Consider the following 16124-nt stretch of genomic DNA (forward strand, 5'->3'; position numbering starts at 1 on the left):
CTGGCAGAGCAGGATCCTTGGTGGGCTGGGTCACATACTAGGGAGTAGGCCAGTGTCAGTCCTGCAGGTCCGGTGTAACCAATCCTGGAATTAGTATCAGCCAGGGAGCTGCATAGATCATCTCAAGGATCTCATCAGTTGGGACTGTTATCTCAAGTTGGTTGGGGATAGAGCCACAGTAAGCTTTTGGGGTCTGCACAATTAATGTCAAGCTTATTAGGGGCTTCTGCTGTGGTTTGCAAGTTAGGGAGTTAACTATGAGGGTTGGGGATGCTGTGAGGAAAATACTGGGAGAGCAGGAGGAGGAAGATGAGGATATTGAGCAGGAAAAACATCACCTTCAGCATAATTGGACACTGCAGCATCAAGCACAACGAACCAGACACAACTACGTTGACATATACTTCCAATAGACATGAGCCAGGTGTAAAAACAATGACTGCAGATGTTGGAAACCAGATTCTGGATTAGTGGTGCTGGAAGAGCACAGCAGTTCAGGCAGCATCCAAGGAGCTTCGAAAGCGACGTTTTGGGCAAAAGCCCTTCATCAGGAATCAAGGTGATCAGTCATAGACTGTAAATTTGCCTCTATTTATTTCTTGAGGCGAATGTATCTTTTTCATTTGTGTTTCTTTTGCTCATCCTGTTGTTCAAGAAATGATTTGTCAACTGTGTCACCCATGTGCTCTCAGAAGCCTTGCTTTCTCATGTCTGTCCCCCTCATTGAAGGGCTATTCCTGGCTGGCTGTGTTTGGTCTCATGCACAGCTGGCCTATAAATGTGATGCCAAGGGCTCAAATCCCAGAAAGTTCCGGCCAGACAACAAGTATTTGCACTGGTGCATGCCTAATAATGCAAATATGTTATTATTGACACGTGATGTGTACAGAATGAGGTGAGCAGTGTAGAATTACATGCAATAACTCACTTGAGATCATAAGAGAAACTCTTAAAACTGCCTGAAGTTGACATTTAACCAATATTTTGGTAAAATTCATCCCCAGCTTTCTGGCCTTTCACCAGGGCCAGTGATACTCAAGTGTGCTATAACCAAGCTTCAATATAAGTTCATCATAATTCTTTACGTTTCAATCCTATCCTGTTAGATATAGATCCTAGTGTTGTTTTATTTTATGGCCTCATCAAACTGCATTTCCACTAAATGATTTCTGTACTCGTACTCCCTTTGTTCCTCTATCCCACCTAGATTCATATTTTCCAAGTAACATGTGGAATCACTATTTCACTTACCAAAATGTAATACCTCACAAATATCAATGTGAAAATTCATTTATCACTTATTATGCTTATTCTTCAAGTTGCATCAATTATTAAATGGTGTTATCTATTTTTATCCTGCTATATATATTTGTGATCTGTGATCTTTATGATAGTATTGATCATTTTCCTCACAGGTCACTTTGATAAATGTTATTTTTTCCCAGATATTTTAATTTATCCCTGTGGTGTCCTTTCTTGGTTTTTCGATGCAGTCATTGACACTGCACCAACACAACAACTTATATTTGTATCCTTATTTATGTTATGTGCACATACATTACTTTTAACACAATTAAACACTCTAGGAAGGTTACCTGAAGCGTTATAAAACAAAACATGACACTACCACATAAGGAGACATTGGGGCAGAGCAGCAGGCGGTTAAGAATCAATGACATTGCTGTGGGTCTGGAGTTCCATGTAGGCCAAGCCACGTAAGGATCCTCCCTAAAGGCTGTTAGTGAACCAGATGGGGTTTTCTGACAATCGACAATGGATGCATGGTCATCATTAGACTCTTAATCTCAGATTTTTATTGAATTCAAATTTCACCGTCTGGCATGGCAGGATTTGAACTTGGGTCCCCAGACACTACCTGTTTCTTTGGGTTAATACCACTAAGACAGAATTTCCCTCCTGACCTCATTACAGCCTTGGTTCAAACATAGACAAAAAGCATGACTTCCAAAGAGAGACAATAGTGACAGCTCTTGACATTAAGGTGGCATTTGACTGAGTGTGGCATCTAGGAGCCCAGCAATATTGTAATCAATGGGAATCGAGAGCAAGCACTTTAGGAGTCAAATCTGGCACATAGGAAAATAGTTGTTGGAGGTCAGTCATCTCAGCTCCAGGGCATCTCTGTAGGAGTTCCTCAGGCCTAACCATTTTCAGCTGCTTCACCAACAACCTTCCCTCCATTACCAGGTCAGAAGTAGGGATGTTTACTGATGATTGCACAATAATCAGTAGTATTGATGTCTCCTCAGATACTCAAGCAGTCCATATTTGAATGCGAGAAGATCTGGACAATATTCAGGATTGGGCTGACAAGTGGCAAGTAACATTCATGCCACACAAATACAGACAATGACCATCGCCAATAAGAGACAATCTAACTACTACCCCTCGACATTCAATGGTGTAACAATTACTGAATCTCCCATTGTCAACATCCTGGGGGTTATCATTGACCAGAAACTCAACTGGGCTTGCTACATAAATACAGGTCAGAGGGTAGGTATACTGTAGTGAGTAACTCCCCACCTGACTCCCCAAAGCCTGTCCACCATCTACCTGGCACAAGTCAGCAGTGTCAGGGAATACTCCCCACTGGCCTGGATGGGTGCAGCTCCAACAACAATTGAAGAATCTTGGCACCATTAGGACAATGCAGCCCACTTGATTGACACCACACCCACAAGCACCCACTCCCTCCACCACACTGCTCAGTAGCAGCATGTGTACTTTCTACAAGACATGCTGCAAAAATTCACCAAAGATCCTTAGACAGTATTTTCTAAACCCACACCTACTTCCATCTAAAAGGACAAGAGCAGCAGATACATGGGAACACTACAACCTGCAAGTTCTCCTCCAAAGCACTCGCTATCCTGGCTTGGAAATATATCACCATTCCTTCACTGTCACTGGGCCATAATCTGGAATTCTTTCCTCAAGGGCACGATAGGTCAACCCATAGCAGGTGGACTACAGCTGTTCAAGAAGGCAGCTCACCACCACCTTCTCAAGGGCAGCCAGTGATTCCCACATCCTAAGAATGAATATGAAAAGAAAATTCTTTCATTAAAGGAAACTTTTGAACCAGATGTGTTTTTATGACAATCGATAATAGTTGCATGATTTCTATTCAGCTAGCTTTTTTGTATAAAGATTTTTTATTAGAAATCTTTTTAAATCTTTTACAAATCATCTATATACAAAAAAATGTAATATCAATATATAGAGGCAGTACAACAATGCCATATCATGATACTATTAATAATGAACTACCTACTATTCTACCGTATTTACTTAAACTAAACTACAAACAAATTAAATTAAACTGAATTCAAATTAACTTATGTTGAATTATATCTCACTACTTTATCCTATTTCACTCATCACATCTCCATTGAGGCTCCCATCCCTGGGAGTACCAGGCATCATACCCGCACTCTTTTCCCCCAGCCTCCCCCTCCCAGGGCCCCATGGGCACGTGCATTGATTTCAATGGCTATACCACAGCCCTAATTAATATTGCTGATTAGTCTGTGTCAATATAATTTAAAAAGGGCCACCATGTCTCATAAAACTGCTCCGTTTTGTGGTGCACCACATTTGTGAAGTAATCTTGGGGGAGCTGCTCCATCACCAGCCTGTGCCAACCCATAAGACCTGGTGGTTTTTCCAATGTCCATTCATTAAAATGTTCTTCCTTGCACAGTGGATTAGAATGTTACGCAGTCTGTTCCGGTGTTCCCCCAGAGAGGGCAAATTTGGCAACCCCAGAAGAAGAAATACTGGATCCACTTTAACTTCAGGATGTCCTTCAACTCCCTTACTATAGCACTCCAGTATCTCTGGATCTCACAACATGACCAGTAGCAGTGTGTGAGAGTGCCTATACTAATTTTACATTTGCAACATCCTGGTGACGCACCTTCCTTGAACTTAGCTAGCCTCTCTGGTACCATATGAGCCATGTGTAAAATCTTCAATTGCATGTCCTGCGCTCTGTTACATACTGAAATTTTCCTTGCATTTTCTCATATATTTTCCCATATTCCAATGAGCTATCCTCTCCTAGCTCTTGATTCCACGTCCTACAGAGTCCCTCCACATCTTCTAAGGCACATTCCTTTCTGTAAATGATACACTGGATCACTCTTTTCTCCACAACTGACTTGTAAAACTGAGTCAGCAGCATAGTCTTCCTCTGTATATAATCCCTTATCTGGAAGTACCAGATAGACGATCCATATTTCTGACTTCGCTGGCTAAATGACATCAAGGCCTCCTCCTTGAATAAATCTCCCAGACAAGAGTTTCCCTTATTCTCCTATAACTTAAAGCTGGAGTCCATTGCCCCAGCTTTAAATTATTGGGATCCCACCAACAGGATAAACAACAAAGTCTTAAGCCAATTGCCCTTGTCTTGCCTCATTATCCTCCAGCCCTTTAAAATGATTGGAATTTTGCACTGCTCGGTTACGTATTTCATCTTATCCATAAATAATAGATTCACTTGGAGACACCTCAATTGTGAGGTTTCAATGTCAAGTCAAATCGACTCTGAATTTCCCCTGTACCCAGTCACCGACATATGGTTACAGGGCACTTATTTAATATTTCTTCACGTCTGGAAGATTCACCCCTCCCTCACCCTGTGAAAGCTGTAATTTGGTAAATTTAATCAGGGGTGCTTGCCACACCAAATAAAAGAACCTAGCCAACCATTGAGCGTCTATGATACTCGTCTGGGTAGCAACAATGGGAGCAATCTCTTGGGGTACAACAGGCGAGGAAGAACTTTCATTTTAATCAGGGCTATTCGGCTTCACCATGATAATGGTAATCCCTCTCACCGCCTCAAATCCTGTTTTATCTTCTCCAGTAGTTGTACATAGTTAGCTTTATATAGCTGGTGGAAGGCAAGGGTAGTAAAAATTCCCAAATACAAAAAAACCTTTTGACAACCATCTAAACGGGAACTAAATTCCATCCTTCAGATCAGGCACCTCCACTAGGCCCCCCACCGGTGCGGCTTCCGATTTTATAAAGTTGATCCTATAGCCTGAAAAGCTGCCAAATAAATTAATTGCTTGAATCAGTTGAGGAACGGACTCCTCCGGATTGGCCAAGAACAAAAGGACGTCGTCAGCATATAGGGTGATCTTATTCTCTCCCATTCCTACCCCTGGCTCCACTATTTCAGGATCCCTCTTGATAGCCTCAGCTAACGTTTCAATAACCAAGGGAAATAATAGCGGTGAAAGAGGGCATCCCTGTCGACTACCTCTCCCAATATTAAAGTTATCTGACTTAGTGCCATTTGTGATGACTGCTACCTTTTCTGCGTCTAGGGAGACCACTAAACCCAAAATTAATCTTTGCTGCCATAGCTGCACTATGTTCAGTACCCTCCTGGTATTGTTGGAGGAGCTACAGCCCTTGACAAAACCGGTCTGATCTTCTTTTATAATATGTGGCCGGACCTTTTCCAACCTCAGGGTCAGCATCTTGGATAGAATTTTACAATCTACATTCAACAGTGAAATGGGTCTGTATGAAGCACATCAGGTCTTTCCGCTTTTTAAAAATGAAGGAGATATTAGCCTCCCGAAGAGAAGGCGGCAAACAATCCTCTGATTATGAATGGCTATACATCTCCAGAAGTGGCTGCCCCAACACATTTCTGAATTCCTTATAGAATTCACTTGGGAATCCATCTGGCCCTGGTGCTTTGCCACCCTTCCTGCACTTCCTGTACTGTCATAGGTGCATTCAATGGGGAAACCTGTTCCGCGTTTACACTGGAGAGGTCCACGTTCTCAAAAAAGGACTGCATTCTCACTGCACCATGTTTGCCTCCCTCTGACTGATATAACTCTGCGAAGTATTCCCTAAACCTAACATTGACCTACCTTAACTCACGTAACCGTGCCAGCCTTCTCTCTGACAGACATAATAGATTGGGAAGCACTTTTCTTTCTAGCCAGATATGCCAGATATCTACCTGGCTTATCGACAAATTCAAACAGTCTTTGTTTAGCGAAGGAGACATCTTTTTTTGCCACCAGTGTGTGCAATGAGTCGAGAGCCGCCCAGAAATCAGTGACCCACTGCTGCTTGACCTAAGAGGGCCTATTATAATATACGCCCTCAGCTATCTGCAGCCAGGTCTCCAGAATCCGTTGTTGCTCCTCCCTCTGCCTCCTTCTATCTGTTGAAAATGAAATAATTAGGCCTCATAAATATGCCTTAGGTGGCCTTCCAAAGTATTGCCGGATTACTGGCTGTACTCGAGTTGATATCCCAGAAGGCCCTGAACTCTCTTGTGATGTACTCAACGAATTTGCTATCCCTTAACAGGATTGAATCCATGTGCCAATGCTGTGCATCCATTTCACCATCCTTGATTTTATCATCTAAAAACACTCGCGCATGGTCTGAGAGAGCTATATTCCCAATTTTGCATGCCAATGTTCTGTCCAAGCAATCCGATGACATAAAAAACATGTCAATTCAAGTATGGCACTTGTGTGGGTTGGAATAGAAAGTAAAGTCTCTTCCATTAGGGTGGAGGTACCTCCACACATCCACTAATCCCAACTCCTCACACATGTCCACCAACTACTTAAATTGCGCGTGCATAACTGCCAGCCCCTTGGCACCCTATCTACCTCAGAATCTATTAGGTGATTAAAATCCACCCCCATGATCATGCGGTGCACTCCAAGACTCATTAATTTAGTGACTGCATCAATTATACAATTAAGAGGATGCGCCGGGGGACAATATACATTCAGGATACCATGCTCCATGTATTAAAGCTTTAAGGACTGTCCATGTTCATCCTTAATTTGCTCAGTTACCTGGAAAGGGAGGGGGGTTCCTTCTTACCAGTATAGCCACTCCTCTACTCTTAGAGCTAAAGGAGGAGAAGAATACCCTGTTATAATCCCTCTGCTGCAGTTTCAGATGTTCCTTATCAGTTAAATGTGTCTCTTGCAGCAGAGTGATGTCCACCCTTTCCTTCCTTAGGCTTGACAGCACTTTCTTCCTTTTAATAGGGGAATGGCTCCATTTTACATTCCAGGTACACGACCTGAACAAATCACTAGCCATGGTCATCCAGGGCAGCCCATAGTTTCCCAAGCCTATCTGAGGTGCGGTGAGAGACAAAGACATTAACTCTATAAAGTCTAAAAAGTACTTATATAAAAACTACTCCAACTAAAAAAACTAATCACTACATTTAACTTAAGCAAAACCCAAATAACCTCCAATTCAATAATCTTGCCCATAGGGGGCAGTCCTCCCAATCCTTGCTACCATCCCAACTCCTTCGAGCTGAGGCCATGCCCTAGCCCCAGATGGCCGTGCTCTGGCCCCAGGCAATTCACAAGTGAAGAAAACCTACTATTTACATTCTGAGAGTTAACAATGGATGCCCACCACCACCCCCCCACACATCTTAACCACAGATATAGTCACCCCCATTCCAAAAACAAAAGGTCAGCAGTAAATAAAAGCCCAACCAACTGATATACGAAATAATTCCAGTTTTACGGCAAGGCAATACATATAAAGCCGATAACCACAAAAAAAGGGGAGGAAGAAGAAAAGAAGGGGCAAAAAAATTTGTTTTAAACCCATACCATTGTCTGTAACAATACCCCCATCCCCCCTCCCCACCCCGAACAGAGTCCTTTAATTCAGAGAATTCACAAAATCGTTCGCCAATTCTGCAGAATCAAAATATATACCGTCCCTCCATGAGTGAAATGCAACACGGCCAGATACCTCAAGGAATAGTGAATGTTCAGATCCCTTAAATTTGTCTTAACTTCATCAAACACCCTTCTGTTCCTAATTAGGGCTCCTGAGAAGTACTGAAAAAACATTATTCTTCAGCCTTTGTACATTAAAGATGTAAATCTCTTCCCAGTCTTCTTGCTGTTTCAATCACTAACTGTTTTTCTTTGTAATGCAGGGGTCACGCTGGCTGACAGGAAGCAAAGAGTAGTGATAAACGGATCCCTTTCGGAATGGCAGACGGTGACCAGTGGTGTACCACAAGGTTCGGTGCTGAGACTGCAGCTGTTTACAATATACATTAATGCTATAGATGATGGTAATAAAAGTAATATTAGCAAATCTGCTGATGACACAAAGCTGGGTGGCAGGGTGAAATGTGAGGAGAATGTTATGAGAATACAGGGTGACTTGGATAGGCTAGGTGAGTGGAAGGATGCATGGCAGATACAGTTTAATGTGATTAAATGTGTGGTTATCCACTTTAGTGGCAAGAACAGGAAGGCAGATTACTATCTAAATGGAGTCAAGTTGGGTAACGGGGAAGGACAAGATCTAGGTGTACATCAGTCAATGAAAGCAAGCACGCAGGTACAGCAGACAGTGAAGAAAGCTAATGGCATGCTGGTCTTCATAATAGGAGGAATTGAGTATAGGAGCAAAGAGGCGCTTCTGCAGCTGTACATGGAACTGGTGAGACTGCACCTGGAGTATTCTGTGCAGTTTTGGTCTCCAAATTTGAGGAAGGACATTCTGTCTATTGAGAGAGTGCAGCATAGGTTGTGAGGTCAATTCCCAGACTGGTGGGACTATCATATGTTGAAAGATTGGAGCAACTGGGCTTGTATACACGGGTTTAGAAGGATGAGAGGGGATCTGATTGAGACATATAAGATTATTAAAGGATTGGACACTCTGGAGGCAGGAAGCATGTTTTCACTGATGGGTGAGTCCAAAACCAGAGGACACAGTTTAAAAATAAGGGGTTGGCCATTTAGAACAAAGTTGAGGAGAAACTTCTTCACCCAGAGAGTGGTGGATATATGGAATGCTGTGCCCCAGAAGGCAGTGGAGACCAAGTCTCTGGATACTTTCAAGAAAGAGATGGATAGAGCTCTTAAAGATAGTGGTTTCAAGGATTATGGGGAGGCAGGAACAGGACACTGATTGTGGATGAGCCGTAAGCTTTTTCTTCCATTTTTATTTCCCAAGTCATCCACTTACTCCTGAAGGATCCGAACCTGGTCTTCCAGTGTTCGGATCCTTCCTCCCACGACCTCCACCACTATCTCTGATGCCTTCACTGTCTCTACTCTTCAGTCCAGTGTTTGAATCTCTTGCTCATGCTTTTCCAGCGTGGCAGATAGTGGTTCCACCGCTCCTTCAGTCCTTTCTCAGAGTTTGGCAAACTCCGAGAGTAAATGCTGCTGCCCCATTAAATCCACAGGGGCCGCCCCGGGAGTTTGAGCCGTAGCTGCAGGCACCCCTGATGCAGTAGAGAAGTGCCCTTGCCTCCTGCACTCCTTTAGGCCCATTTCCTTTATTTGCTTTCATCCTGATTTTAAAGCTGCTAAACCACAATTTTAGCAGCTCAAGATGTTCAGTAAGTTTACATTAGCAATTTGTTTCTCCTGGGGTGGTTGATGAGAGGGGTATGGCACAGAGCCCAGCACAGCAGACCACTCAGACCATTGCCATCTTGGATCTCCTTGGCTAGCTTTTAATTCCAGATTGTTTTGAATTCAAATTTCACCAGCTACACGGTGGGATTCAGAGACATGTTCCCAGAGCATTAGCCCGGGGTTATGGAATTTTAGTCCACATTCATTACTACCCCTTAAATCACCGCCCCTTTTCTAATCAACCTCTTCAGACATACTATTTTAGATATCTGAAGCAGGTAGGACTTGAACCTCTTGGTTCAGTAGTAGAGGCAGGTACAATATCACTGCACTCACTTGGGCTCCCTTCACTTCCCTGTAAACCATATAAATCAAATGTGGAGGTCTAAGCCATAAAGCCCATTGAATCGACTTCATCAGTCAATAAGATTATGGCTATGTAAAAGCAAAATGCAGAGATGCTTGAGATCTGAAATAAAAACAGAAAACTCTGGTGAAATTCAGGTCTGGCAGCATATGTGGAGAGAAAAAAACGATGGTTTAATATTTTAAGTCCAATCATTGGAACTCGGGTTACTCTAGGGACTGGAGTGGATATGAGAGAGGCTGACTGTAGTTAAAGCTAATAATTCCTCAGCATCTGAAGATGCTGTGTCAACAAGGCAATAACCTCCCAATCGTCCTTAGACATTGGAATGTTTCCAAAGGATTGGAGTATTCAAATGTAACTCACCCGTTCAAAAACAGCTTCAGGAGAAGCCCAGCAACTAAACGCAGTCAATTTAAGAGAAAATTAAATGCTTGAATTTCCACTGAAAACAGCAAATGCTGGACATCATGGCAGGTCAGGCAGCATCCATGGGGAGACAGCAAGCTAGCATTCCGAGCTTTGATGAAGAGTCATCTAAACTCAAAACATGAGCTGAAACTCTCTCCATGGATGCTGCCAGTCAGTTCAATCTGAATTAGCACAGGGGAATTTTTTTTTTAAATGACAATCTGGGACAAAATTAACAGTTACTAGGATCAGGTGAGGTGCTGGAAGACTGGAGATTGTCAAAGGTGGTGCCACTGTTTAAGAAGGGTGGTAAGGACAAGCCAGGGAACTATAGACCAGTGAGCCTGACCTCGGTGGTGGGCAAGTTGTTGGAGGGAATCCTGAGGGACAGGATATACATATATTTGGAAAGACAAGGATTGATTAGGGATAGTCAACATGGCTTTGTGCATGGGAAATCATGTCTCACAAACTTGATTGAGTTTTTTGAGGAAGTAACGAAGAGGACTGATGAGGGCAGAGCGGCAGATGTGATCTATATGGACTTCAGTAAGGTGTTCGACAAGGTTCCCCATGGGAGACTGATTAGCAAGGTTAGATCTCACGGAATACAGGGAGAACTAGCCATTTGGATACAGAACTGGCTCAAAGGTAGAAGACAGAGGGTGGTGGTGGAGAATTGTTTTTCAGACTGGAGGCCTGTGACCAGTGGAGTGCCACAAGGATTGGTGCTGGGTCCTCTACTTTTTGTCATTTACATAAATGATTTGGATGCAAGCATAAGAGGTACAGTTAGTAAGTTTGCAGATGACACCAAAATTGGAGGTGTAGTGGACAGTGAAGACAGTTACCTCAGATTACAACAGGATCTTGACCAGATGGACCAATGGACTGAGAGGTGGCAGATGGAGTTTAATTCAGATAAATGCAAGGTGCTGCATTTTGGGAAAGCAAATCTTAGCAGGACTTATACACTTAATGGTAAGGGCCTAGGGAGTGTTGCTGAGCAAAGACACATTGGAGTGCAGGTAGATAGGATAGTGAAGAAGGTGTTTGGTATGCTTTCCTTTATTGGTCAGAGTATTGAGTCATGTTGCAGCTGTACAGGACATTGGTTAGGCCACTGTTGGAATATTGCGTGCAATTCTGGACTCCTTCCTATCGGAAAGATGTTGTGAAACTTGAAAGGGTTCCGAAAAGTTGCCAGGGTTGGAGGATTTGAGTTACAGGGAGAGGCTGAACAGGCTGGGGCTTTTTTCCCTGTAGCGTCGGAGGCTGAGAGGTGACCTTATAGAGGTTTACAAAATTATGAGGGCATGGAGAGAGTAAATAGGCAAAGTCTTTTCCCTGGGGTCAGGAGTCCAGAACTAGAGGGCACAGGTTTAGGGTGAGAGGTGAAAGATATAAAAGAAACCTAAGGGGCAACTTTTTCACACCGAGTGTGGTATGTGTATGGAATGAGCTGCCAGAGGAAGTGGTGGAGGCTGGTACAATTGCAACATTTAAGAGGTTTTTGGATGGGCATATGAATAGGAAGGGTTTGGAGGGATATGGGCCGGGTGCTGGCAGGTGGGACTAGATTGGGTTGGGATATCTGGTCGGCATAAATGGGTTGGACCAAAGTGTCTGTTTCCATGCTGTACATCTCTATGACTCTATGACTCTGTAACTGAATTAATGGATTAAGTAAGAATGCTAGAATGGCATCATCAAAGACATATCATGTTGAACGAACTTCATCAAGTTTTTGGGTGAGAAACAGAGAGGGTTTGGAGCAATTAAAATTGGATATGCTCAAGAGGCCAGAATTAGAGGAGCACAGATATCTTGGAAATTTGTGAGGCTGGAGGAGATTATTGTACAAAGATAGTGAGTGGTATGGCTCTAAGTACAAGATAAGTATAAGAACTGCCTCAGGGTTTTTATCCTCTGTGTGGGAAAAATCTCGCCTGCTAACTCACCATGTGTGTAATCATTGCCACAAACCCATATTGTAGAGCTCTGTGAAGCAGTTAAGAGTCCTTGATCTACCTTTGATGCTTCAAATCAATTCTTTGAAGTCAATCTCTGACTAAGTTAAAGCTGTCTTGTGTTAAAAAGAGGGTTGTTCCTTTGAATTATAACATGCAACTTTTTTGACAAACTGAAGTAAATCAAAAGAAAATTTGCAGGCAGGCATGGCTGAACTCACTAAATTAGGTCCTTTATTTTTCCTTCAATTGCTTTTTACAAACTTTAACTGCAGTCTATCATAGGGGCTTTATCCTGAGCGCAACAGCTCAATACACAGCGAAAAGAAGAGGTCTCTCTAACTCTGATAATGTTGGTGTTTTCAGTCTCCCACTAGTTAACAGCAGTGACAATATATATTGCAGACATATGAAATATGCTTCATTAATTCACAAACTTAACAGGCATTTGGCATCTGATCAGCTGTTTGAAAAATACTCATTGTAATTCCCATCAAAAGCTTTGGATCATCAAAATAGTGCTGAATTATTCAAATGTGTTGACACAAAAGCTGAAAACGTCAAATTCTGTGGCCAAAAATCATTTTTGTCAGTTGAAAAAGAGAATCTGAGCAATAAAAGTTACATTCTCAATACAAATTCAACATTACTAAGTAACAGCAATTTTTTTCTTTAAATAAAAATCAGTCTATTGAATCATGGTGTAAATGGCTGCTAGAACACTGATCCATGACCTTGACCTAATTAAAGCCCTCATATATCAAGCTGCACCTTAATGACCTTCCGGTCCCTAGTTCAGCAAAAAACCTCTGGCTAGATATTTCACTGGGGCATATATAGTGTAGTCTTGGTTAATTTTAAACTTCAGTCTCACACTACCTATAGAGCATCACACTAAGTGATGGTATGTTCCAATTGTCCTGTCACTCATGAAAAAAATCCTTCATAACTCACTTATGCTTGCAGCCCTCATGAATTATGGGCCTTTTACCTTCGTGGAATAGCAGTGGGAATCAATGTTTACATCACTACTGTAATATCCTATATTTCTCCTTGTCGTCTAAACTGAGCAGGAGAGTGAAATAGACTTCCATGTTTCACTGGGGCCATTTGAGTAGGCTCAGTAAAAAATGATTAAAACAGCATTTTCTCCAAACTGAATACGGCAGATAACTTGCTTCTCATTTTGCTGAAGTTTGCTGGGCACACTCAATAAAATGATCAAAAAGGAGCATTGTCATCAGAATTGTTTTTCAGCTTGCAATCCAAAAATTTATGATGTAAACAAATTGCTGATTCCTTCAGTAGCCAGAGAGATGGTGGACAGAGAACCTGTTAGTCTTTTCTCTATTGCTTTTTTTTGAAGATTTTAAACAGTAAAGTCTTTGTATTATGGATAGGCACATTTGGATCTTTCAAGTTTCAGACATGTTAATTCTGTTATACTTGAAGCCAAAGATTTGTTACTACCAGTCTGTGAATTTCCTTAAACATAAGGGAATACAGATGCATCTCCTATCATTCTGTTGGGGAAAACAGGATTTTGAATTTGTATACTATTGTTGGCCCATCAACCTGTCAGGGACTGCCAAGGATTCAAATGCATGCTCAGGAAAAATAAACATATGTTTACCATTAGTTTACAAAGAATGGACTACCAGATAAAAGTTTATAATATGTAGTTTGTCTTTAAAAGTATGTTTTACTGTGCTTTCAGTCACGCAAGGCAGCCCCAATGACTGAAAATTAATGTGTGAATTTGCCAATAATATAAAGTGTGACAAGGAAGAAAGCTTTCAATTTACAATTTCAGGCTAGATTCAAAAGTATAGCTTGGATAAGAAACAGGATATATAACTAAACAATCCAGACCATGATGAATTGGCAATCCATGTAGAACATGCACAGATTGGTAAGAAAATTAATAAAAAACATTACTTTCATGTTGAAGCTTGGTTTGAGGCACATTGTTGAGACAGAGCGGAGGAAGCTGTGCTATGTATTTGGCCTGTGTTATACCTGACCAGGGAATGTTTAATATTGTCAGTGGGTGGTCATGTTAGAAAGGTCCCATTCACCAGAACTGAAATAAATCATTATAACTTTCAGAACAGTGACAATATTTGTTTTTGGAAAAACCAATGAGGGTCAGGCAGACTGGGGAAGCACCAGAGCAAAGAAAGATTTTGTCCATCCATGACTTTCATTGCCATTTTCTACAGTCATACGTCAAACCAAAGTAATTGATATGGACAAACTTCCAGATTTTAGCAACCGTTCATGTCATGTCACAAATTTGGCAAAAAAATTCACTTGTAATTAAAAATTTAACTTTACTGATAGAAAGTTGTCTTTCATGTTGTCATATAACACATAGAAGAAAGCTTTTATTCACAAGATAAAGTCAAACTTTAACCACCATTTCAGAAAATATTCAAATTGACCAATCTAATAACGCAAGCTTTGGTATTTTGCTCAAAAACAGAAATTGCTGGAAAAGCTCAGCAGGTCTGGCACCATCTGTGGAGAAAAATCAGAGTTAATAGAAAGATTGGGGTGAAGTGACCTTTCCTCAGTATGTTAACTTTTGTTTCTCTCCACAAAATGGTTGAGTTTTTCCAACAATTTCTGTTTTTTGTTTCTGATTTACAGCATCTACTGTTATTTCGGTTTTTATTTGGTATTCTGCCAGTGCCTGAACTAAGTGTTAGCACAATTTCAGTTTGCCTTAGACTATGTTAATACAAAAAAATGTAAAAGATCACACAACACCAAGTTACAGGTTGTCAACCACCTGATGAAGGAGCAGTGCTCCGAAAGCTAGTGCTTCCAATTAAACCTGTTGGACTATAACCTGGTGTTGTGTGATTTTTAACTTTGTACACCCTAGTCCAACACCGGCATTTCTAAATTGGAAAGAAAATACACACTGAGTCACGATAAGGAGTTGTTAACTGCGACATTCTTATTGTCAAGGTATCTGTGGAAGCAGGAAAGATCCATTTTCTATTTACAAGATGTCCTTGGATTGTGGGAAATGATGGAACAGTTGTCTTTATTGTCCACCTCCAAGTGTCCTCAGATGGTGATGATAGATTTGCTTTTTACACAACTGCATTTGCCACTTCATTCAGAGCCAATTACATAACAATGATTAGAGTAGTGCAGAGCCCAAGTAAGGGGGTGTCAGGTTCACTTCACTCAATCACATAAATAAAGTCAGTTAAGCTTTTGCAACAAACCAGAAGTATTTATCGTCATTTTCCTCTTGATGCTTGTACCTAAATTACAGATTTATCAATTCAATTTCATAATATTCCATGGAGAGATTTTCACTCACAACCTTAGGAAATTCTAGTTCATAATTACTACCATAATGACTAAAATATCTCAAAACATGAGGTGGGGTAATGATAAAGGTTTTGGAATTTTCCAGTGGTTCATTAAGCAAGTCCAATCACTTCTATTTGTTACAGAAATGAACTATTTCATGTCATTTCAAAATAAATAGTTGAATTGGAAGTGTTGCTTATTGATTTCAGAGGATTGTCATGATCTCTGTTAAAACCAATAAGTTTTAAAACATATTGCAATACCCCATGGCCAAGTTTGATGAATTGCTCAACAACATTTGAAATTTTAAAACCTTGGTGGTAACAAAGCAACTAAAAGCAACATCAACTATCCATTTGCTAGTAGACAACTCCTTCTTTTAACTACAAAACGATTAATCCTTATCAATGTCTTATGCAACTCACAACCTATGCCACATTCATATACGTTATGACTTGCACTCTAGGTTGGATTGTAGTCTTTATAGAAAAGTGTCAATACTCCCAACTTCTTCTAGGTTCAGATCTCCCTGTTTTGCTGAGTCATGAAGTTGAGTGATAATTGAAAGGCATTTCCCTCAGTTTTTGGAGAATTTCCAAA

The 16124-nt window shown here is 41.2% G+C and overlaps 1 protein-coding gene across 1 annotated transcript in view; it reads left to right on the top strand.

Annotated features, from left to right (window-relative positions):
• LOC140484682 (very long chain fatty acid elongase 5-like) overlaps positions 1-13450 on the top strand; it is a 74486-nt gene extending 61036 nt beyond the window's left edge. Inside the window, exon 5 of the mRNA XM_072583299.1 lies at positions 8000-13450. Coding sequence (XP_072439400.1) covers positions 8000-8032 — 33 coding nt within the window. The 3' untranslated portion in view covers positions 8033-13450. The remainder of the gene's footprint in view (positions 1-7999) is intronic.
• The last annotated feature ends 2674 nt before the right edge of the window (positions 13451-16124 follow it).

Source organism: Chiloscyllium punctatum, chromosome 13, assembly GCF_047496795.1.
Source record: "Chiloscyllium punctatum isolate Juve2018m chromosome 13, sChiPun1.3, whole genome shotgun sequence".
NCBI classification, from domain to species: Eukaryota; Metazoa; Chordata; class Chondrichthyes; order Orectolobiformes; family Hemiscylliidae; genus Chiloscyllium; species Chiloscyllium punctatum.